The 23041-nt window shown below is 54.9% G+C and overlaps 6 protein-coding genes across 6 annotated transcripts; 3 read left to right on the forward strand and 3 right to left on the reverse strand.

Annotated features, from left to right (window-relative positions):
- The first annotated feature begins 25 nt into the window (after positions 1-25).
- J3D65DRAFT_420380 (uncharacterized protein) lies at positions 26-4391 on the forward strand. Its single transcript, XM_066796097.1, has 2 exons — positions 26-166; positions 216-4391. The coding sequence occupies exon 2, from the start codon at positions 316-318 to the stop codon at positions 4348-4350; it is 4035 nt and encodes a 1344-aa protein (XP_066653432.1). The 5' UTR covers positions 26-166; positions 216-315; the 3' UTR covers positions 4351-4391.
- Positions 4392-5171: 780 nt separating this feature from the next.
- Positions 5172-10062, reverse strand: J3D65DRAFT_659578 (uncharacterized protein). Its single transcript, XM_066802558.1, has 4 exons — positions 8908-10062; positions 7564-8861; positions 6531-7516; positions 5172-6482 (listed from the first exon to the last, which is right to left on the reverse strand). The coding sequence occupies exons 1-4, from the start codon at positions 9631-9633 to the stop codon at positions 5470-5472; spliced, it is 4023 nt and encodes a 1340-aa protein (XP_066653433.1). The 5' UTR covers positions 9634-10062; the 3' UTR covers positions 5172-5469.
- Positions 10063-10986: 924 nt separating this feature from the next.
- Positions 10987-13097, reverse strand: J3D65DRAFT_420386 (DHHC palmitoyltransferase-domain-containing protein). The gene is made up of 4 exons (XM_066796098.1): positions 12723-13097; positions 12504-12657; positions 11624-12440; positions 10987-11548 (listed from the first exon to the last, which is right to left on the reverse strand). Exons 1-4 carry the CDS (start codon positions 12812-12814, stop codon positions 11196-11198), a joined length of 1416 nt encoding a protein of 471 aa, XP_066653434.1. The 5' UTR covers positions 12815-13097; the 3' UTR covers positions 10987-11195.
- A 165-nt stretch (positions 13098-13262) lies between these two features.
- Positions 13263-13811, forward strand: J3D65DRAFT_628772 (uncharacterized protein). The gene has a single exon (XM_066800663.1). It carries the CDS (start codon positions 13309-13311, stop codon positions 13774-13776), a length of 468 nt encoding a protein of 155 aa, XP_066653435.1. The 5' UTR covers positions 13263-13308; the 3' UTR covers positions 13777-13811.
- Positions 13812-14122: 311 nt separating this feature from the next.
- On the forward strand, positions 14123-16615 carry J3D65DRAFT_420454 (uncharacterized protein). Its single transcript, XM_066796099.1, has one exon. It carries the CDS (start codon positions 14468-14470, stop codon positions 16316-16318), a length of 1851 nt encoding a protein of 616 aa, XP_066653436.1. The 5' UTR covers positions 14123-14467; the 3' UTR covers positions 16319-16615.
- A 3644-nt stretch (positions 16616-20259) lies between these two features.
- Positions 20260-21890, reverse strand: J3D65DRAFT_420516 (uncharacterized protein). The gene is made up of 3 exons (XM_066796101.1): positions 20940-21890; positions 20759-20837; positions 20260-20680 (listed from the first exon to the last, which is right to left on the reverse strand). Exons 1-3 carry the CDS (start codon positions 21548-21550, stop codon positions 20447-20449), a joined length of 924 nt encoding a protein of 307 aa, XP_066653437.1. The 5' UTR covers positions 21551-21890; the 3' UTR covers positions 20260-20446.
- Positions 21891-23041: the final 1151 nt, after the last annotated feature.

Genomic DNA, 23041 nt, shown 5'->3' on the forward strand with positions numbered 1-23041 from the left:
TTGGTCCGGATCAGAAACAAGATTACTGGAAGCGATCAAGCCTAGCTCGAAAGAGAACAAAGCCCTTCACAGCGATTTTAAGAGCAAATTTCCCGACATGCGTAACAAATTAGTCAATTTCTTCGAAGTTGCGCCCGAGTATCTTGGCCCCTTCCCACTCACACAGGTAATTCCACTCCTTTGTGGCTCGAAGGCCATTATTCTGATGAGTTCAGGTCGTCGATAAAGAATCTGCCACATTAGACGGCTACGAGGAAGTCTCTTTCAAAAGCAGCCACAGAAACATGCAGAGACTTGACAAGGGAGACCAAGCTTATGAAGACTTGGTGTTCTGGATCAGGAAATTGGCCGGGGGTGCCGAAACTGAAGCAGGGAATGGTGCGACTGAATGGTTACATTCCGAAATACATCATACTGATTCAACTGCTTCCGATAGCAGCTCTCCAAGTTCAGCAAAAACAAAACGAGTGCTTCGATAGACTCCCGTATGCGGAAACGGCAGGGCACAACGATCGCGGTCTCGGGGTTGACAAATGCCTTAACGGTACACGGGAGGAGCTCCTCAAAGATATCCGCAAGTGGCTCGAAGATCCCGAAGGTGAAAGACTTTTTGGGCTTGAAGGCATGGCAGGAACAGGAAAGTCTACTATTGGTTGCAGCGTTGCAAAAGATGCCCCGAAAGATGTTGCCGTGGCAAGCTTCTTCTTCCAAAGAGGCAGTGGTGAACGGGGCAGGGCAAGCAGCTTTGTTACTACGATCGTTCAACAACTGGCTCGCCATCCCCGACTACAGTCGACTTTGGCCGCCGCCGCTGCAAGCGACCACCGGATAGCAACGACAAATCTCTCATATCAATGGACGAAACTTATCCAAGAGCCACTTGCGAAGTTGGAAACCCCGCGTATTCTTTTGGTAATAGATGCTGTCGACGAATGCGAGGACAGTTTCCAAGAAAAAGGAGCTCTCTCGAATCTTCTATTACAGGAAGACAATTTCAAGGGTCTCAACCTGAAATTCTTCGTCACAGCTCGTCCACAAGAGCTCGTTCTTCAGGGATGTCAAAGAAGGAAAATCCTGCACAATGTGCCCACTGGCGACGTGGAAAAAGACATTCGTCTGCTTTTACGGGTCCGATTCTCTGAATTCCGAGAGAGAGGCGCCGAGTGGCCCGAGAATGAGGAGGAATTCGACATTGTCATCGAAGTCCTCGCCAAGCGTTCTACACCACTCTTCATCGCCGCGATGACCAGTTACAAATTTGTCACACTGAATAAATTTCAACCCAGAAAACGGTTTGAGCTTCTTCGCAGAAACTCGGAGGCCTCAAAACCAGAACCAGAACTTGACGTCAAATACCTTACCATCATTAGGTATGCCATCGCAAGCGGCGGCGTGGACACGAGAGACGAGATCATGCCAATGTATCGTACCATCATTGGCTCGGTGGTGACGCTCAAGGACACTCTCGTGGCAGAGGATCTCGCGAAACTTATTTCAGAGGAATGTGGCGTCGTGAAGAGGTTCCTCGCAGAGTTCTCGGCGGTCTTGGTCGTTTCTAAGCCAACGGAACCGGTATCAATTTTCCACGAATCCTTTCGCGACTTCGTTCTCGATCAGAATAGGCACCAGAAGGCTGCAACATTGACCAAGCATGAGGGAGACCTGAACTTTGACCCGAAAGACTTGTGGATCGACGAGCGAAAGGCCCACGCCGACCTTTTGCACCACTGTCTCCGCACCATGGGAAAATACTTGAAAGAAGACATTTGCAACTTACGAGTCCCCGATGCCGCGGCTTCGGAAGTCTCTCAAGAGCAGCTACAAATTCATATCCCAGCGCATGTGCGCTATGCCTGCAGGTATTGGATTGTCCATTTCTTGAGCTGCTGCAAGTCCGGAGACAAAGAGTGCGGGAAAGTGCTCGAGTTTCTAAAGAAGCACTTATTACATTGGCTCGAGGCAATGAGCTGTTTTAACAGCATGGCCGAAACTGTGAAAATGACCAATGATCTCAAGCAGTATTTGAAGAAGTCTCTAGGTCATGGCAGTGCCTCTCTATCCTCTGAACTGCTCGAGTTCGTCCTCGAGTCACAGCGATTCCTTCGATACAACAAACAAGCTTTTGAAAAATGGCCACTTCAGCTATACAGCTCGGCTCTTTTATTCTGCCCAGAAAAATCTCCGATCCGAGACCTTTTCTTCAGACGGCCAGCATGGATTGTCAATCAGCCCAGTGTCTCAAAAGAATGGAGCGCGACTGTTCAAGTACTTGAAGGCCACGAGGAACCGGTCACTCAAATCGCCTTCTCTTCCTGCGGCACCAGCATTGTGTCCTGGTCAATGGATAACGAAATGATCATATGGGACGCTGAAACTGGGAATCTTCGAGGTCGACGGAGAATTCAAGGGTTCACACGACAGAGTCCCCCTTCCTCCTTTGCAGTGTCGACGGATGTCCTCGTTTATCCTCTCAGCGACAACAGACTCGGACTATTGAACGTCAAGGAGATGGAAGAGCTAGGACAGTTAAAGGGCTTTTGTCCGAAGTTCTCCCCTGATGGCACTATACTTGCAGTCTTGTCTGAATCAAACGAAATATTCATATGGAGGATTACGGACACGAAAACCTTTCCCACATTACAAACGATGCTTCAACTTCAACTAGAAGACTGCGAGTCCCTGATTGTAGAGACCTTTTTTAATGCCAGTGGAAGCTACTTCACTGCTTTATCACGTCTTGTTGAAGGTAAGTACATTACCCGAGTGTGGAGTACAGAGACTTGGGAAATCTGCTTGGAGTTTTCAGACTCTCTCGAACCTGGAAGGTCATGTCGCGGATCTTCCTTGTTTCACCCAAGTGGCAAATTCCTGATCAGTGGATTGAGATCTTCTAAAACTAAGCTCTGGGACATCGAAAACCAGCGTTTAGTAAGAATTATCATAAATCCATCCAACTATGGTCCTGTTTCTGCTGGGTACGTCGACTTACTTTCAAATGCTTTCAACGACGTCGCAAATCCATCGCACGAGCCGGAGAAACTGCAAGAAACTGAGGGTCCAGATACTCCCCACAGAATTCCTATGCATGTCTCAATCTCTCCGAACGGCAAGACCCTCGCCGAGGTGTCACTTCGGACCAAACGCTGTGTCAGGGTTTGGGATATAGACCTTGGCGCCCCTGTCAATACACTCAGCGGACAAGGAGGAGCTTTGTGGTCTCTGGCCTTCTCACCAGATAGCAATCTACTTGCCTCCGGCGGACAAGACAAGGACATTCGGGTGTGGGACTTACAGCCACGCATGCGAAAACCTGAACAGCGCCCCCAAAACTCTATGGCTACTGCCATCTCGCCTAATGGAGACCTATTTGCGGTCGCTGTGTGGGATTCGGCATTGAAGTCCTCGACAATCCAGATTTGGAACATAGGTGCTGAGGAAAAACTATGCAATCTGCCCGTACTGCGGTCCAGCCCCCCTGAAGGACTCTTCTTCTCCTCAAACAGCAGAGTCTTGGCCAGTCAATACGAGGAAGGAGACTGGGGCGGACGGCCAGTGGCAATTTGGGACCTACTAACAGGAGAGCTATCGAAGCAAACGACGATCAAGGAGTTCAGCAAATCCGAGTCTAAAGAAGCCAACCAAGACGATCTACCAAAATGGTGGGATTCTATGATAGACAAACCCTTAGTGCGTCTGCTCAACGTGGATCGTCCGCTGAAATTTGCTTTCCACAGTGGTATAAGAACAAGGTTTAAAAAACCAGAAGTAAGGCCTGCGTCTCTCCGATGGAAGCTCAGAGACCGTTACCATTCGGACTTTGCGTTCTCTCCATCAGAAAGAGTTTTGGTAACCACGCACGATGAGCCGTACAAGAACACTTCAGTCGGCGAGGTCCGCGTATGGGATATCCTTGACGGCTCCACGTTCAAAGAGCGCTGCTGCTTTCGACTTCGAAATTGTATCGACCGAATAAAGTTCTGTTCTGGTGGCTGCTGTCTCATTTCATCGACCGGCGTTTTTCATCCGTCCGGTGTTCAATCTGAGAGCTTCAAAACCTGCCCCGATGGAAAGTTGCCAATTTTGTACTCTGAAGACTGGTTGCTATGGCGTGGAAAACGCCTGTTATGGCTACCAATTGAGTATCGGCCAGCTTACAACCTTTGTCATACTGTGGGACTTGCTGTTTACAAGAACGTTGTGGCCATTGCTCCGGTGGAAATGGATGTTTACTTTCTAAAGCTGGACTCTGTTCGTCTCGACGAGATGTTCGAGAAAATGAAATCGGCTGGAAAGACCCGGGAGATAGATGCAAGGGGATTCGACAGAGGCGACGGCGTGTTTTGGTACTAGGCAATCTCGGTCGCATCTACTTCGCCTACATTCTCTGTTTGCTATGAACCTGTCTTGAATCCATCTTTTCCTGTTCAACTACCAACTCTTCCCAGTAGCTGATGCCCAGTGGTCTCCCCCATCCATTGAAAAGGTGAACCGCCACGACTTATTCAATTGACAACATTCCATCCACACCCAATCATTTAATCAGTCACTTGCGCAGCGCAACCAAGACAATCCGCAGAACTGACCCTGAGACCCGTACCAGTCAAGATGCACCGAGCACCCAGTCGCCGGACAGGACAATGCGCGTCTGGCTCCAACAGTCGCTCAGTGACTTGCGCAGGGCAGCTCGCTTCGTCGTGTCCGACAATGCCACAGCATGTTTCGAGTCACAAGCCACTGATCACGCTCAGAGAGGCATGGTCCACCACAATAGAAGCTACCCAAATATCTCTGGTTCGCCAACAAGCGGGTCCGCGCAGACAGCTGCGCAAAAGCTTTGTTCTGCGACATATGCGGCACGGGAGCCATAGTCCATCACTGGAGCTGTACACAGTGAAACTCTCCCTTCCCGCAACCACCGCCGTGAAATCCCAGACAACAAGCAGCTGAACTTTCACCAGGAGCAGAGCCAGACGATTCGCCGTCACTGCGCTCGCAGAGTAGAGAAGAAGGCACGTTGGAGCGACTTGCAGTTTATTTCAGTCCAGTCCAGTCAAAGCAGACAGGGGCAGAGTGGAATAGAGGCAGGCTACATACCCACCAGGTCGAGTCAACGCAGCACCACACTGCCGACTGCAATCCAAACGGCATACTACCAGCAGGCATAGCTTACATGGCATCAACAGCAAAATGCATCATCTTCGTCCGCACACACCACAATCTCTTCTCTTCTCTCATATTCGTTCGAAATAGTCTCGATAATACCTCGGTAGTCATCCATCCATTCATCCTTCCATCAAATAAAAAGCGAGTACATACACGAAAAAAGCTCCTACTTTTTTGTGAAAGACCTCAAACTACCGGTCCAAACCCAATCGAGCCAACTACATGTGAAAAGGTGGTGCGTGCTTCCAGCAACATGTCGCCACATCCGATCATTCAATGCATAAAAATCCTCAAGGCGCCTCCACCTCAATTCCGGTTGCGCGGAGCGGCCTCCGCCGACTTCTCCCTGACCTCGTCCAAGATGAGGTGCCTGGCCTGCTCGACGCCGTCCTTGGAGCCGACAATCTCGATGGCCTCGTTGCCATCGCCGCCGCGAGGCACCTGGATCTTGGTGCCCGTCTTCTTGCGGATGCGGTTGATGGTGGATCCGCCGGTGCCGACGACGAAGCGGTACAGCGAGGGGTTGGACAAGATGAGGTAGCCCGTCGAAGAGGGCTTGCTCTTGTCATCCATGGCCTTTTGCAGGCGCGCCTTGGCTTCGGCGACATTGTCGGCGCTGCCGCGCAGGATCCAGGGAATGGTGCCGTTTTCGCCATCGTCCGATGCAGGCAGGCTGTCCACAATCTCCCAAGCGTGAGAAAGCTGGTCCTTGCCTTCCTCGGGCTCGTCAGTGATCAGAGGCAGATCACCACCGTTGGCGCGAACGTTGTTGGCACCCGCTGTCGTGGGCCTTGGCGGAGGCTGCTGGCCAGCGTGGTCGACAGTGACCTTCAAGTCGTTGCGGAGGCGGCGGAAGAATTGGCCATTGTCAGCGATGACGTGGTGCAGACGCCTAGGGACGTCGACGGTCTCGCCTTCCTGCTCCTTAATGAGGGTTTTGATGTGCTCCTTGGCCTTTTCGACATCGGCCGGCTGGCCAATGATCTTGACCTGGCTTCTGGCGGCACCAGTGGCGGATTGCCTGGGAACATCCAGGGTGACGCTGAACTTGGACTCGAGATTTCTGCGGGTGTCACCACCACGGCCAATCAGGAGACGGTGCTTCTCGGGGGCAATCTCGAGAGTCTCGGTGACTTGGCTCGCCCGGTCGTTCACGAGCTGCTCAATCGAGGCAATAATCTTGTCGGCGACGGCAGCGGGGCCTTCGACGCGAATGGTGCTGCCCTCGGCATCAGGGGGCGGGAAGCGGACCATGCGGGCAAGCTCGCGGCGGTCATCGGGACCACCAGCCTTAACGACAATGTCGCGAATGTTGGCACCTGTTGCATGTCAGAAATGTTCTTTCGATTTTCACGTGGCCAACTTACCAGAAGTGCCAATCAGAGCCTTGTGGTACTTCTTGTCCACGTCAACGGTGCGGACGACAGTCTCGTCAAAGACCTTGGCCTTTTGCTCGAGAAGCTTCTTCGCGTCCTCGACCTGCTTCTTCGTTCCCTTGATCTTGATCTCGGCACGGCCAGAGGATTCGGCAGCCTCGCGAGCGTTGGGCACGTCAATCTGGGCGCCGGTGGTGGAGCGCAGAGCATCCATCTCCCTGCCACCAGCACCAATGAGCGACGGGACCTGGTTTTGCGCAACAGAGACGGTCGCCGTGTGCGAGTTGTCAATGGTGTACTGGAGAAGCTCGAGAAGCTCCTCGCGAGCCGCATCAGCGCCCCTCTTGGGACCCCTGACGACAACCTCATCCGGCGCCTGGCGACGACCGGGCTGCTCAGCCTCGGCTTCTCCGCTCTCCTCGGGCACTGAGGCGCGGGGGAAGTTGATGCGCACGTTGTAGCGGTCCTGCAGGCGGTTGACTTGGCTGCCCTTGCCTCCAATGAGGTCGCGGTGGTATTGAGGCTTGATCTTCAAGATGTGGGTAGCTTCGTCTTCGAGCTTCTTGCGCAGAGCAATGACGTGGCTCTTTGCCGCGTCCGCCTTGGCCTGCGGACCCGTAATCTCGACCTTGCCATCTTGGACTTGGATCTCGACATCGAATTCGTCGCGGATCTTCTTGATGTTCTCGCCACGCTTGCCAATGAGGACGTTGGCGAACTTTTGCGGGTACTCAAACTCGACTTTGTAGCCGCGCTCAAGCTCATCCTTCTTCTCCTGCTCGACGAATGCCAGGATCTTGTCGGAAAGGCCGTTGACAGACTGGTTCGGTCCGCGCAAGAAGAGGTTATCCCTGGAGGAGCGCGAGCCTTGCGGACGAGCATCGCCAAACAACACCTGGACGGGAATCTGATCTTGCGGCAAGCTTTGCTGCTCGCGGTCAACGAAGCGGCGAATCTTGTCATGGAATCTGAAGGAGCTTAAGAGTCAGTACGTCTGTTTTGGTAAGATCAACTGTCGACTTACTTCTGGGAAGCCTCAAGGTCGCGGCCGACAATCTCGTCCTTGCCATTGACCATGGAGGAAATCTTTTGCTGCGCCTGCTGGAGAGCACGCTGGAAAGCCTGGACTTCGGCAGCAGAAGGTTGGCCGCGAGGCAGCTGGTATTCCGAAGGGGCAGTGGGTCCTTCGTAAACGAGGACGATTTGAGATGACTCTGGATTTTCGTCAGGGAACACAAGGTGCACACCAATGTCGTTACGCAGACTCTGCGCTGCACGCTGGCGCAAGTGCTGGTGGTAAAAGGGGTCGACATCCATGTTTGCAAGTCTAGTGGGAGGATGACCATAGACGAGAGCCAGGATGTCTTCCTGGGCAGTCATGCCATTCCTGGGGTCCTTGGAGTAGATTTGCCAAACTGTTTGACGATCGGTGGAGCCGGGGAGCACGATGGTGATGTCGTCTTTGCCTTGCTCTGCGTACTTGTTCTTGAGCTGAGCAATGGCATTACGCTGCCTCAGGTATCTGGTCAGGGCAAGAGCGTGGCTGTTGGAGTTGTTGTGGTGCTCAGCAATGTCGACATCCATGGCCTGCTTCGCGAACGCTTGGTCGATGACCTTGTTGACACCCAAGTCGATCTTGTCGGCAGGGCCAACGATGGTGACATTTTTGCTGTTGTCATGGCTTGGGGGGAGAATGACGGTGCATCCAGTTTCCTTCAAAAACCTGTCCAGAGGCATGCTGTTGTCGTCGATGATGAATTGATGACGGCGACGGTCAATGAGTTGTTGCCTGATTGTGAGCTGGCGGCGGAGCTCCTCGACTCGGCGCTCGATATCAGCGCGAGCTTCCTGGGCTGCACCACGGTCACCAGAAATCTTGATAGGGAAGGAGGCCTGAGGAGCAAATGGCACAGGCTCGCCCTGGGTTGCCGACTGGGGTGGGGCATGCTCTTTCCAAGTGTAATACGTAGGAATCTGGACGCGAATGTCGCGACCATTTTCCAAAGAACCAATACGAGAGTTCTCAGGGCCGGCCAAAAAGGGGTAATACTCGGCGGGGATGTCCTTCAGACGGAGGTCAACGCTCGAAGTGCGCTCGTCGACGATACGCTCAATCTCGCGTGTAGCCAAAGCGGCGGCGACAGTGTCACCCTCGATAATGACATCCACAGTCGCATCCTCGTCTTCGGTCGCTCCGTTCTCGTCTTGCTTGGGAACCTGGATACGAGCGCCAGTCCTCTTGCTGATGCCTTGGATCGTGGTACCTTGACGACCAATGACGTGAGCGCGGATCGACGCCGGAATCGTGACCTTGTTGACTTGCTGCAAAATTGTCAGATCAGTCTACCTTATGCGGAGGTGAACTTACCTTGGAACCAATTTCCTTGGCAACCTCCCTCAAAGCCTCACGGACAGCTTCGGTGGGACCAGAGCCCTGGAAAACATAGTTGCCGCCGGCGCCAGTCTTGAACTCAATCCTGGCCTTGGACCTGCGGTTGATGTCCTTGATTATGTCTTGCAGGGGGCGTCTCATCTGCTGGCGAGGGATCATCTGGTGAGGGTGCAGCGTGATTGCCTCGACATGACGGCCGGGGAGATTCAGAATCTGGGGACCGGCAGCTCCAAGAGTAGGCGTGCCCGAGGTCGGGGTTGCGATTCCTGAGCCTGGCGTCGACGCGCGAGAAATTCCATTGTTGGCCGGAAATCCATTGGAGCCGTTGGCATTGACAGAAGCGGGCTTGCGGCCCCAGGCAGAAGAGACAGCTGCTGGAGCGTGAGCCTTGGGTGCACCTAGGCCAGGGAACATTTCCTCCGATGCAATGTTCAGCGGCTGGTTTCCACCCGACTTCTTGGTAGGCTGGACCTCATTGTCTTGGGCCTTTTGCTTGCCGGCAGCCTTCTCAGACTGGGGGGCAGGCGAAGCAGCGCCATTGGCATCCGAGACGATGGCGGCAGCCGCATGCTTGAGGTCCTCCTCGTCGGGGACTTCCTCGACGGTCGGGCGGTGGGACTCATCGTGCTTCGCCTCGAGCTTTTGAGCAGGAGTCTGGACGGGACCACCGTTGGTGGAGGCTTCAGCAGTAGCAGCAGACATTGTTGACCGGTAGAGTTGCCAAGCGGGCGACGGCGGTAGACGTGAAGAGGGTGGTCGAAGTGCTTCAACGAGCGCTCAGTGCGGACGGGTCGATGGGGCAGTTGCCAGAGCGGCTGCGAGGACAGGGAAGTTAGCGGTGGAAGCTATGCAGGCAGACGAAAAGGACGCGTAGGGTCGGGGCATACAGAAGAGTTGAAGCAGGGGAAAATGTTGAAAGGCGGAGGGGGCAGTGAGGGAGAGCGGACGCAAGGCACGGGCGCGCTTCTGGAATTGCAAAGACGACAGCAGGCGGGCACAATCCCGTGATTGGGCAGCCGATAATGGGGACTGAAGGAGAAGCAAGAGAGGAGAGAGCAGAGCAGCGGTGGTGGTGCTGGGGTAGAGGGAGAGTCCGAGGGAGACGGTTCCCTGCAGCGGTCTCGACTGGAAAGTTCGAGGTGGAGGGACTCGATTGGCTGGAGCGGCGAGCTCAGCCCTGCGGGGGCTCAATGCACGTACGTACCTGGGGTGATGCGAGAGCTGGGGATGATCCTGCGCGAGAGCACGACAGGACGATCAGAGGTGGTGTAGCGGACGCGGCGGGTGGTGAAGAAGTCGAGGAGGGAGGCGTGAAGCTGGTGAAGAAAGGAAAGTGAAAGGAAGCGTGGGGTGCCGTCGACATATGAGAGCTTCACCGCACGCACAACACGGGGCACGGGCCACGGCAGCACCACCTCAACACCATCGAACCGGACCTGCACCAGACTTCGTCGACCCGTTCAACAATCGCCCTCTTCAGTTTGCACCCAATTGCTCGTCATCCGCCCTCCCCACAACCGAACCCCACAGGCACGCGCCCCCCGACGCGGATGCTTGCGCGCCGAGCCGGGCGCGTTCCTGGCCGAACCAAGGGTCCCGGCATCCCGACACGCAAGTACCCTGCACTCATCAAGACAAAGCATTCATTCTCTGGATTGTTGATTGTGTGCTCTATCGTACATCACCCGCCCGCCTCGACCACTTCTCCTCAACAACCAAAATCTCTGCTCCAGCTGCCACGGCCCCAACGGACCCGGCTTGCCTTGCAATGTCCAGGTGCCCCAGATGCAATGCAAAGCGAAATTTCAGCCAATGCACCCCGGACTCCAATGCCAAGTACCGCTGAGAACGAAAATCCCTACTTGAATCGCAAAGGAAAAAGAACAGCTCGGATAATACATGAGATGAAACAAAAGGACCGAGACCAACGCTTCGCAAATACGTCTCGGTCTCTTGTCAAACCCGCTGGCGATGAAAGGAATGACGCAAGAGCATGCAGAAACTGACAAACGAGCCCCAGGTCAGTGCTGAAGGATAGGAAATCTAATGGTGGGCTCGCAAGGAAAGGCCATGGAAATGCAAAGAGTGCAGCCAAGCTCCGCTGCGAAGCTTTCCAAGAAGACTGGCCTGGCCGAAGAAGGCAAACGGAAAAGATGGAAAGGGCCTAGTGGTGCATGCTGGTTGAAAATGGAAAAAGGCAAGCCAGCGCAATACAGTCGCCGTCAAGCTACACATCTCGTACTTTTCTTTCTGTCTACCTCGTCTTATCCTTTCAAAATCTCTCTCAGGTTGTCGGCAAAACCCAAATCGTACACATTGTCCACAGTCTCGAGGCTGTGGCACCGCTCCCAACTCTCTGGGTCGACACCTTCCAGCTCGGGCGGCAGAGGATCGCGCGGGAGCTCGCCGTTCTCGGTTCTGACAAGTACCTGACGCGGCGCCAGAGGCCACATTTCGCCTCCGACTACCGTGCTGTACGGATACTTGATCTCCGGTGGTTCTGGCGTGTAGTCGTCCCAGTTTTTCTCTGTTGGGGTAGACCGATTCGATGCCGCCCGTCGACCCATGGTTGAGTTTGAAGTGGCGTCGCCATTCGGAGACATGGACCAGCCCAATTCTGCATAGCTGTTAGACGTGGCGCGTGCGTGGCCGTGGCCGCCGCGATAGGAGGGGGAGCGGCCTCGGGGCGTACCGGCACCGGATCCGCCGCGGGAGGATGCTGGCGCGTGGCATGTGGACGAGTACTGAGACGACGGTCGAAGTCGCCCAATGTAGACGTTGCCCTCGCGCATCTGGTCCCGCCAGTCGGCCCATTTGTTGGCCTCGTTGGTCGTCATACCAGCCCAAACCAGGTACACGTGGTAGGCAAGCAGGCCGAGCGGGAGCGGCCAGGTCATGGCCGCAAGCAGCCCAACGCCAAGCACGGAGATGCCGCCCACAGCAATCGACTCAACCATGACCGTGTTGAGATCCTCGCGAAATCCCTTGAGACGCAGTGGCCAAGGAGCCCATGCTGATAACAGGCCTGCGGGAAAGGCGTGGTCGTAGTGTGTGAAGCGGTCGTGAACGCGCGGGTAGAGGTAGACAATGAGCGCCAGATAGGCACCATAGAGCAACAAAACTGCCGTGGATGCCAGGAGTGCCAGGAACCAGCGGTAGTTCTCCCGGCCGAGACAATTGTTGACCCAAATACAGTGGTGGTCAGCGCGCGCAACGCACGTCCCACAAATGCTGCAATGTTTGCTTCGCGCTGGCTTCGGCAGTCGACATGTCCGGCAGAAGATGTTCGGATGGAAAAGTATGCGGTCGTAGGGGTACGCGGCGACCTGGGCGCTGTGGTTGGAATGCGTGACGACGGTGTTTGGTAATGTCCGCGAGGAGAGGTACGTAAAGCCGTATGGCAACGGGAGGAGGAGCGGAATGAGGAGGCGGTGCCAGGCAGCAAAGGTCGTGTACGTCTGGAAAAGGAGAAGGGTGGAGGAGATGGTGAGGAGACCGAGGAAGAAGATCTAGGGTCGCTGTCAGCGCATTTCAATGGTTGGGGGATCAGGGTCAGGGTCAGGGTGACGCACAATGACCAGGGGGTGCTTCTCATAAAGGAGATAGTTCCAGGTACGACTGCTGTACCTGTATATGCGGCCGCCCGTGACAGCGGAGTCGATGCGACGGAGCAGAGCGGGGAAGTACTGCCATATCAAGCGGTGGAGGAATCCTATGGGGGTTTTCCTGTTGGCAAGCGAATCGCGTCAGCCACGGTTTCAGAGTGCGGATCCGAGGGGAGGGAGTCGTACCGGAAGACGGGCAGACGACCGAAGAAGACGGTGAAGACGAGAAACGACAAGACGAGGACGGCGATGACGATGTGGCGGAGGAGGGGCTCCATGACTTTGGAAGCACAACAGGGCGGGCGGGGGGTGGATCAGTGCAGCATGGCGTGGGGGGGGGAGCAGACTGGGGTGTGCAGCGACGAGTCGAGACGAAGGGCGGAGACGAGGTCGTAAAGAAGAGAGTCAGGTCGGGGGAGGAGGAGACGGGGGACGGCCGTGGTAAAAGAAATGGGAGACGGAGTGGTAGTTGAACTGGCAAGTGTCACTATAACGCGAGAGTGTATCATCCTAATAGCCGCGAAATGACCAAGACCCCCCAAGCCACAATCAGAGGGCCTGGGAGCCTTGGAGCCTCGGAGCCTGGGAGCCTGGCCGCTCTGCTAGAAGGAGGCTTGGAGCCCGAGCCCCGACCCGGACCCCGACCTGACCCGGCGGGGGCCGCCTGCCTGCCCGTCGGCACTTCCTCGGCCCTGTGGGCCCGCGTCGGCGTCATTCACGTCGACGCGTCTTCCCAACCCTCGCCTGCTCTGCGACAACCCTCTCCGGCGCCATGATTGTCATCACCGACGTCTCCAAGGAGCCTCCCATCAAAGGCGACCTTTTCGCTGGTCTCCAGTTCTGGATCTCTCAGCGCTGCCCCAACAGAATCGATCTCGTCAAGCGCGTCAAATACAACGGCGGCGAAGTCGTGCTCAATGAAAAACTCGCCCAATATCTCATTGCCGACCATGAACGCGGCAGCCTTCCCAGCGGCTCCATTTCGTATCGCTTCATTCTCGACTCGGTCGACAACCAGCAGCTCGAGGACGTGGAGAATCACCGTTGTGGACCGCCCGTTGGCTCCGCCAGAACCACTGCTTCGGCTCGTCCACCACGACACGGGCGCGTGCCCTTTAGCGCCCAAGATGACATTGACCTGTATCGCTACGTGACAAGCTGCAAGAGAAAGAAGTGTCATATCAACGGCAACGAAATTTACAAGGAATTCGCCAAACAAGTGCGCCGCAACTGCCCTTGACGTGTCCACTAGCTAACCGCTGTTGCAGAATCCGCGCCATTCCTTCCAATCATGGAGAGACCGCTACGTGAAGCATCTCAGCGTGAAGCCTCCTCTAGGAGCCTCAAGACTCACGCCGTCACCAGAGCCCGGACCCTCGGAATCCCATACAAACACAAATGACCAGAAAACTCTGTCCGAGACCTCGACCAAGCCGTCGAACAAGTCTCCTGCAGGAGCTTCAAGACCTAATCCATTGCTCGAACCGCGAGCCTTGGAATCCCCTGCAAACACAAATGGCGAGAAGGCTGCGATCGGGACCTTGGCCGAGTCGTCCGACAAGCCTGTTGTGGAAGCTTCGAGACCCAGTCCCTCGCTCGAGCCACGATCACGGCCCTCAGAATCTCCTACAAATACCAGTGGCAAGAAGGCTGCAACGAGAGCCTCGGCCGAGTTGTCTTACAAGCCTCCTGTAGGAGCTTCAAGAACTACGCCCGCATCGGAACCAAGAACTTCAGCTTCTCCTGCGAAAACAACTCCCCAAAATGACACTACCTTTACCTCGAAAAGGTCGTCCAACTCGGCCCCGCAACTGAAAAGAATCTCGTTCGGAGGTTCGCCCTCCGCCATCGACAAGCTGTGCCCGGATCTGCCGGCGGTGGTCGATCAGTTCCACCTCGGGGACTTTGATGGACTGACTGGCGCGGGACAAATGATTGAGGAATGTGTGGCAGACAATAATCAGGCCTGGATCGGTCTTGCGCGCGAGCATGGGGATCATACAGCAGAGCAATGGCGTACGTTTTGGGAAGATTGTGTCAGGCCAATCTACCGACAGGTTGGAGAGAGCCAGACAAAGGCGCAAATTTACGACCAGGCTCAGAAAGAATGGGAAGCTAAGATGGGTGCTGATGCAAGCGTTCGGGAATGGGTCAGCTACTTTCGTAAAGAACTTGCACCGAGACTGCGCGAGTTGCCAACCACGCCAAACAAAGAGCAGACGAACGGGCATACAGGCGAGCGACAGGTGGAGGATTTAAAAGTCAACGGCGATGCACCGAATTCGGATCCTGGGAAAAGCGCACGCATTCCTTCCCCTCGGCGCAAGCATGAGAACGGAAGTTGGAATACGGATGGACACTATTCGTCTCCCGTCCAGAGTAGCTTAGGAAAACGGCAAAGAGGGAACGACTCGGACGCCGAAAATCAAAACGAAACTCCACCGGCCAAGAGACCACAGCTCGATATTCCTGAAGAAGAGTCCGAGGACAAGATCCATGACAGCATTGAGTTCTCGCCTTCAAAGAAGCTCGCTTCGAGTTCTCTCGGCGAGCGCAAGGTGATACAGATTGGGTTCGAGCGGTCTTCATCGTCGTCGTCGTCGTCGTCCGACTTGTTTGTGCGGGGTCCTAGCAAAGACAAGGGCCCTGAAGTGCAAGGCTCACCTAAAGTTGAACCAGAACAGGATGAGACTCAGGAAAATGAAGAAGGCGACATTTTCGAGGGATGGCAAGGCCATATCCGACGAACTCTCTGGGAACTTGACGACCAGAAAATCCTCGAACTCCTAGAGTTGCTTCGGACTGCGCCTTCGGCCCCGGAAGAACCTGACGACATGCTTCCGTTTGATGCTGCGGTGATGCGTACTGTCCACGTTTTAAGCACTACCGACCAGAGCGCGGCTCAGTGGCAAGCGTTCAAAGGTGTTTTGTTAGAAAAGCTGCAGGAATTGGGTATTCTTGCGCAGCTTTTGGAACACGACGAGTCAGACGACGAGTCAGACGAAGGTGAAGAGGAAGACCAAGAGGAAGAGCTGAACGGTCTGAACGGTTACCAAGAGGAGCAGAATGAGAACCAGGAAGAGCACTTTGAGCATCAGGATGATCAGTACGAGCATCAGGAGCAGAACGAACCCCTCGGCGATCAGTACGAGCACGAGGAGCAATACGCGCCTCACGACCAGCAGTATGAGCCCCAAGACGAGCAATACGGTCAGCATGACGAGCAGTCAGCTCTCGAGAACGGTGCAACAAATGGACAATTCGACTACGAGCCCACAACAGTCCCAGAGTCGCCACTGCGCGAGGTTACGCCGCAGATAAACGATAGCAACGACTCCACCTTTACCTTTGTCGACTCCATCACCCAAATCGACGACGAGAACCCGTCCGACTACCCTATCGACCTGACCTCCGAGGCAGAGGCCCAAGCCTACATCACCTCGCGCCTCAGCCCGCCATGGGCGTTCAGCGAAGCCGAGATCCTGATTGCGCTGCACGCAACATGCTCCAACAGCGCGGCGCTCGCTGACCGCGTGCTGCGCTGGATGCGGCAAAACGACCCGATCAAGGGCAAAGGCAAAGGCAAGGAGCGCAGTCGCGGTCGACGCAGCAGCATCGGCCCCAACGACAAGTTTCTGCCCGTCATGGCGGGCGTGTGGACGGGCGATGACGACGAGGCTATCGTGGGAATGGCGGGTCCAGAGGAGGAGGAGCGCATCGTGCGGAAGCATGGCGCGACGAGGTGCAAGCAGAGGAGGGCCTTTCTGATGAGTTTTGAGTAGTGGCAAGTCGCGCGGTGAGTGGTAAGGCAGGACGTGATGACGATGAATGACGGCCGTGGATCTGCTTCTTCTTCTTCTTCTTCTTCTTCCACGAGTGCTATTTTTTCCGGCGTTGGTGGAACATGGTAGCGGCACTTTTCGGCGCACAAATCGCGGCGGGACTGCTGGACTGGACGGCGGGAAAAGTGAAAGTTTGACTACCCACTCTTGGGTGATGGAAGGCAAAGGTTTGCTGGATGGCGTTGCTTCTTCTTCTTTCTCTTACCCCTTTCTCATCTAGGTTCAATTTTCAACACTCGCGTCTCTCGAGATCAGGTCGTTGCCGTTTTCCTTCTTTTCTCTGTTTGGTGGCTGTGCACTGACTCTGTAGATTGGGGATGGTGGGAAGCAGCGGCGACGTCTGCGACAAAGCCGGTGAGATTGTTCGGAATACTTACTGCCCAGTTTCTCAATCATGTTTCCGTTTTACCACTCGTTGTGGCCACGAAGGGCTTCCACCGACAAACACCTGCCCGCAGCATCCAAGCCGTCCAGCAGAGTATAAAAGCGCGAAGGGAACGAGCGGGCACAGGAAGCGTTCGTACGTCGCGACTCCTACTGAGATGGCAAACAAACGGTACAACCTGCGGCGCCGACCGTAAGTGCTCCCCTGACGCAAATGTCTTCAAGTTGTAGTGCTGACCTCCCTCTGCAGCGGCGAGCGAGCGAATTCGGGAGATGCTGGACCACCGGCCGACAATGGAGAGCAGCCTGATTCGACTGGTCAAGTGTGAGTCGTCAAGGGTTGATGCACAGTATGAGTGAGGTGTTTTTGACAGCGGCTTCTCTAGTGCCGAAGCATCGAGCGCGCGGCAGCCTGAGGAGCCTCCTCAAGCGCCACCCAAGAAGGGGAAGGCGAGAAGAAAGCCTGTGTAAGTCGTTCCCGAAGAATGCAGCCCGGATGGTCTGACAAACGATGGCTTTTCCAGTGCCGAAGAATCGAGTGTGCAACAAGCCAAAGCACCTTCTCAACAGGAGCCAGCTCAAGAGCCGCAGAAGAAGAAGAAGAAGAAGAAGAAGAAAAGGCCGAAGTGAGTGATGCAATCTATATTCGTTGAAAGCCGCCGAATGTAACATTTGCTCCATGCAGGGTGTCCAAGTGGGCTTCCCAAAGGGCCATGAATAAGATGGCATACAAGTCCGCTCCCCAGGCGACTAAACCCACTCGCAAGCCAAAGAGTGAGAAAATTTCTCGCGGGACAGAAAATGATCTCAATCCTTACGAGAAGTATCCGCATCTTTACGAGGAGCGGAAGAACTCAAGGGCTTTTGTATTTAGCTCTTGCATTTTGCTGCAGCCAGAGCTGACTTTGCGCTAGGTTCGCCAGACGCAGACGCTCAGCTTCACTGATGACCTGCCCCCTGAGATTCGCCTCATGGTGTACCGGTATCTCCCTGGTATCGATGTTGACGTAATGGAAATATACCACTACGGCTTTCAAGGATCTGGCATGCGTGATCTCAGATCACAGTGCCCGGCCTTCAAGATGATGCGTCTTTGTCGAATGATTTATACAGAGATAGGGCAAATCTTGTATGGCAAGATACTGAAATTCGCTGGACCATCTGCCTTTTTTGCCATGGGAGCCTTCATGTTTTCACACCAATCTTTGGCCTTCCAGAATGTGCGCCATATCATTGTAGAAGTGCCAGCACTTGATCTGGCTGGCCTCAATCGGGAATTGCGCGCGTCAAAGGATTTCCGGAAGATCATTCTCCCAGGCAATTTTTCTGTTTTGCGGTACAAATCGCGGGCGTGGAGCACCGCGATCGTTGCTTTTCAAAAGCAGTGTAGGTGGCTTCAACAATTGAAGAATCTTCATCGACTTGACCTTTACCTCAGCCACCAGCCATGCAATCCCTGGCCCTTCGTTATCTCTGAACTGCCAGCTCCTTCCGGTCGACCAAGAGGGCCAATCGTTATGTCATGCAAGTGCAAAAGTCTCCCTCGATCCAAGGATCCGGTGCAACACGTGCGAGATCATCTCAATCCTGATTTCTGGCACGCGCTGGAAGAAATGAGAGCTGCGTTGCCCAACCTGCTCTTACGCATGGTGATTACCTCTGCACAGCGGGAAAGGCTGCATCACTTACTGCGGACGAACATTCCATTTCATCCTGCCAAATTCTGCTTCAACACCTGGATGCTTCGAAGGGCAAGCACCATCGGTTGGGAGCTAGGTTGGGAAGACTCTGACCGCGGGGAATGGATCGTCGAACCGTTTAAACTGCCGCCTCTTTCGTCGCGCGACGAGGTGTACCATGGTTATATTCCACGCCCTCGCGAATATCGCAACTTACCGCCAGTGCGTAATAATTTTGGAAACCATGCCGCATATCTCGCGTGTCGAAGAATTCCTGCTGACGAAGAGTCGCGGTGCAATAACTTTTCAACGATCAGAGGCCTACTCCTGGGGAATCGGCAATTCGACATTCCCAGCGGCAGTTTGAATCTCGAGGGTCTTGAGGTCGATTCTGACGTACAGCAAGCCTTGTGACAGCACTTGCGCTCGTTGACTATGCTTACTGTGCTCACACATCACTCAGGTACACCGCCTGCCGGCAATCTGTAGATCGCTTGTCGGCATAACCACCGTCTCGGTCAAATGCTTTCTAGATGGATCCCCGCCAACGACGTCAGTCGGTATTTGCGCCTCTCTAGGAACGGATTCCAACGACTCGGACTCGGACTCAGACGATGGAGAGTCGTCCTAGGAACCGGGCGAACTGGACTGGGACAGATCTTCCCAAAATTTCGGAATCTGAGGAAATCAGGAACGATGCGGAATAGGTAAGCGGGCAAAGTGAGGCACCTTAAGGACACAGAATAACCATCTGAGCTCACAAGTAAGATAGAACTCGACCAGAAGAGTCTCAACTTGCCTCGAAATCAACAGCTCAGCGAGGGTGTTTCGCAAGGGATCATGGAGGAGAGCAACGTCAACGGGAGTGTTGAGAAGTGTATGGAGCCAGTATTCAAGATTGGGGAGACGGCTTTGCGCTGGAGCAGGTGGTGTAATTTCGAATCAGCAGTCTCTCTCACTTTTCCCCGTTGCACATATTGATCCCCTTTTGCAGTGATGTAGCGCCGTTGAATACACTCGACAAGGTCCTCCCCATACGTGAGCGTCTCTTTGGTCAGTGAATCGACTCAATTCGACCGGTGAACAACACTCCTCGTCGTTGACCAAGCATTGGAGCCAAACAAACGGATTCTACATCCCCGAAATCCGAAGAAGCAGAGTCATCCATCGCCCTCCGACATGTCCGACATCACTTGCCCACACCCGCGTATGACGTCGAATTCAACAGATAAGTCCAACACAAATAGAACAAACTCGCCATCTCCTCCACACATGCTCCCCACCGGCGACCCTGTGGCATCAGCACCGTTTCGGGAAGCATCCACAACAACGTCACCAGCGGACGAGAAGACAACACCAAGCGCTGCAGCAATGACATCACACAGTGTCAATCGTGTTGCCAACGTTCTAGAGCGTCGTCCAAGACCACGGGCAGAAAATCGCGCGCGCAGTGCGTGCCAATCTTCTTGGAGTACGGGGGGACGACATATGGAGATCGACAATAGACAGGCGCGGTCGGACCAAGCAAGCTCGTTTTCCGGGTGCGCATGTGCGCGTAATATGGTTCATCAAATTTTTTTTTCTTCGCGTGGTAAGCCGTACAATCTAACGAGGGCCCTTCGTCGTGTTTAGTGATCCCGACCGACCCAAGCGCGAGAGCCCAACGACGCGCGAAAAGCAGTAACTGGTGAGCAACAAATGGGGTATGATGATGATGATGCAGGCGAGACAGCGGGCGGGCGATGGTGATCCATCCCCTTTTCTGCTCGCCGTGCGCGCACGGACGCCGTCGACTCCCGGTCCCCTTCCAATTGGTCCAATCCCGTCCTATTCCATTCCATTCCATCCATATTGGTCCATCCGAGGGTCCGTCTCTACGCCGAAAACCGAAACATTAAAAAAAAGTTCAAGAGAGTGAGACTCCAAATGAGCGCCGAACAGTACAGCCGTTAAGTGGTCGATCGATGGTGCGTGCGAGCGTGCAGTGCAGTAGATGTGGTGGAAACTATGCCGGGCTGACGTCGTCCTCGGCGAACCACTGGCTGCCGTCGGCGGAGACGTAGACCTTGCCGTCGCGCTCGTCCGTCTTCCGCAGCTTGTAGACCCAGCGGCGCTCCGAGGCGACCCAGCGCGACTCGACGACGGTCAGGTCGGGTATCGATTGCTTGCGCGCCTCGTTGGCCGACAGCTGGACCGTGGATCCTTTGGCGTGCTGGTGGCGGGTGCGTTGCCGGGGAAGCTAGTGGTTTGGCTGTTAGCGTCGTTTTCTTCCTCTTCCAGCTGGTTGCTGGGGGGTCAGCTTGGGTGCGGAGCTTACTCCTACGCTGCCAGCGTGTAGCAGATCCGGTTCTTCGATTTCAGCTTCTTCTTTGGGCGAGGAGATGTAAGAAGAGGGACTGTGTGCATAGAAATGTTAGCCACTGTTTTCTTGTCTCTCTACCCCACAAACAGGATCGAATTCTGTTTCCTGTATGTTCTTGTGGATTCGAGACACTTACGGGAAGCATGGCGAAGGAGGACCAAGAATGAGGTAGCGCTCGGGGTCGGCACGGTATTCAATCATTTTGTTGGATGGGTCGAAGAAGTTTTGAATCGAAAGGTTCGGCGCAGGATTTTCAGGAAGGACGGACGGCTGGAGAGTCGACTGGAAGCTGGATGTTCGAATTTTCAGCTTCCAGAAGGAGATCTGGAACAGACTTATAAGTGACGAGAGGCTTGCGGGTTGGCCTCCTGAGCTTGCGGCAGACGGCGCGATGATCAAGCGCCGTGGGGACGGCACACGGCCTCGGGATCTTCGCAACGAGCATCCGGCCGGGTCAGAGGGTGCCCACAAGTGGAAACCGGCCGGAAGGTCTCTGTTTTTTTCGAGGCTCGCCCTGCAGGCGAAATTCGCGGACGAGATCTCGCCTAGAAGATCTGTATGATTGCACCTCTGTGCATATTGCTTTTTCATCAACCTCGACCGCCCCCTTTCCCCCACACACATGCCCACTCTCTTGTTTCCTATTCCTTTTGACGGGCGAATCGTGGCCGCTTTCGTGCGTTGACAGCGCCTCAAGTTTGGTTTGGGCCGGGGCGGCCAGATCGGGCCGGCGGGAGCACGTACCATGGCTTGTGGATCACGACCGGTCCAGAATGGTCTTGACAAACATGACAGTTCCAAGGTTCCAAGGTCCTCGCAGCGATTGGCGAAATGAGGTCATCTGTACCCGCGAGTTTGGCGAGAGGGCAGCGGTGAGTTTGCCTTTGCACCCCAAGACCCCCTATGAGTTCTCTACGTGCCGAGCACACCCCCTTATTGTGTTCATTTGCCAGCGCCGCAGCAGTCGCTCGCCTTGACGGATTCGCAGAGTATTGGAGCTACGCCGCGGGTTTCTCCCCACTGGCCATGCGGATCCTCCAGGACCTCTCCTTGCCTCGACAACGGTAGGATTCGAGCAACAAGTGCCGACTGCACCGTACGCAAGCAGCAAGTGCATTGTCCGCGTGTTTTCGCGCCCGTGCGTTGCTCTTGACAGAGCGATGTAATATGACGAGTCAGCAACGAAGAAGAGGACAAATTTGAGAATATGCCGTCGAATCACAAAAAGAACAGGCGAACAAAAATAAAAAGTCTCAGAGAGAAATGTGACAGAAGACGGGCCCAACACACCTTGCACTGTTTGCCCAGCAACTCCACCCCATTCAAGATCAAGCGTTGGACCAAGCAGCCGGTCGATTCTGGGATCTCTGGTGTTTGCAGTCCGAGGCCTAGACCATTACTAGCAGCGAGGCAGTGATCTTCTCTCTATTTCATCAACGCTGACTCGACCCAATCACGGCATCAGGCCACGACGACGACAGCGACGACAGACGTTGATCAAAGACCCATCATCACGTGGCGCGCACGCCGTGATGACTATTCGGCCGTGCAAATCTCTCTCGTCTCCGGCTATTCTTTCTCCCTCGCTCTCCTGCATCGGACCGCTCCGCGCAGGCGCTTCTCCCCCGGGTCAGGGCGTATCGCATGCGTCGCGGCTCCGCGGGGAGCTCGCAGTCGCGGCGACAGGGGCCGCGTGGATTTCGGGTCGTCGTCAAAAATACTCCGAGGACCCCTTCGAAGAAGAAAGAAGCGCTGCGTCTCTAACAAAACATCGACAAGTGCAGTAGTGCGGAAATAAAACAGCAAAGCCGCGGCATCAGTAAGGCGCCGACTTCGCCGCCTGCCTGCAGTGGACATGGACATGGAAATGGAGGCTGTGCGCGGCCTGCTCTCCCCTCCTCCTCATCATCATCATTCCTGGGGTGGCCTTGTTGACCGAAATAGACAAGACACTGCTAGGCCGCCAACGCGGCCAGCGACCGCCCAGCCAATGACGGCGTGCGGATTCAGTGTACTCAGACAAATTGCATGCTCTGGGTGGCGAGTGGTCCTACTCGTCCGAATTACACCCTCGGAGTCGGAAAGTGGCCCCTGAGACAGTCAAAAGCAAGACGCTTTGCATGTTGGTGTGGGAAGCTCTGGCGGTTGTTGACAGGTCGGCAGGTCTGCGGTTGATGAGTCTTGTCCAGGTATATTCTGTATGTTCAGGAGTTGGGAATGTTGCGCTTTTGTGGCAAA

The sequence above is a fragment of the Phyllosticta citribraziliensis genome (assembly GCF_038025025.1).
Source record: "Phyllosticta citribraziliensis strain CPC 17464 chromosome Unknown J3D65scaffold_8, whole genome shotgun sequence".
NCBI lineage: Eukaryota > Fungi > Ascomycota > Dothideomycetes > Botryosphaeriales > Phyllostictaceae > Phyllosticta > Phyllosticta citribraziliensis.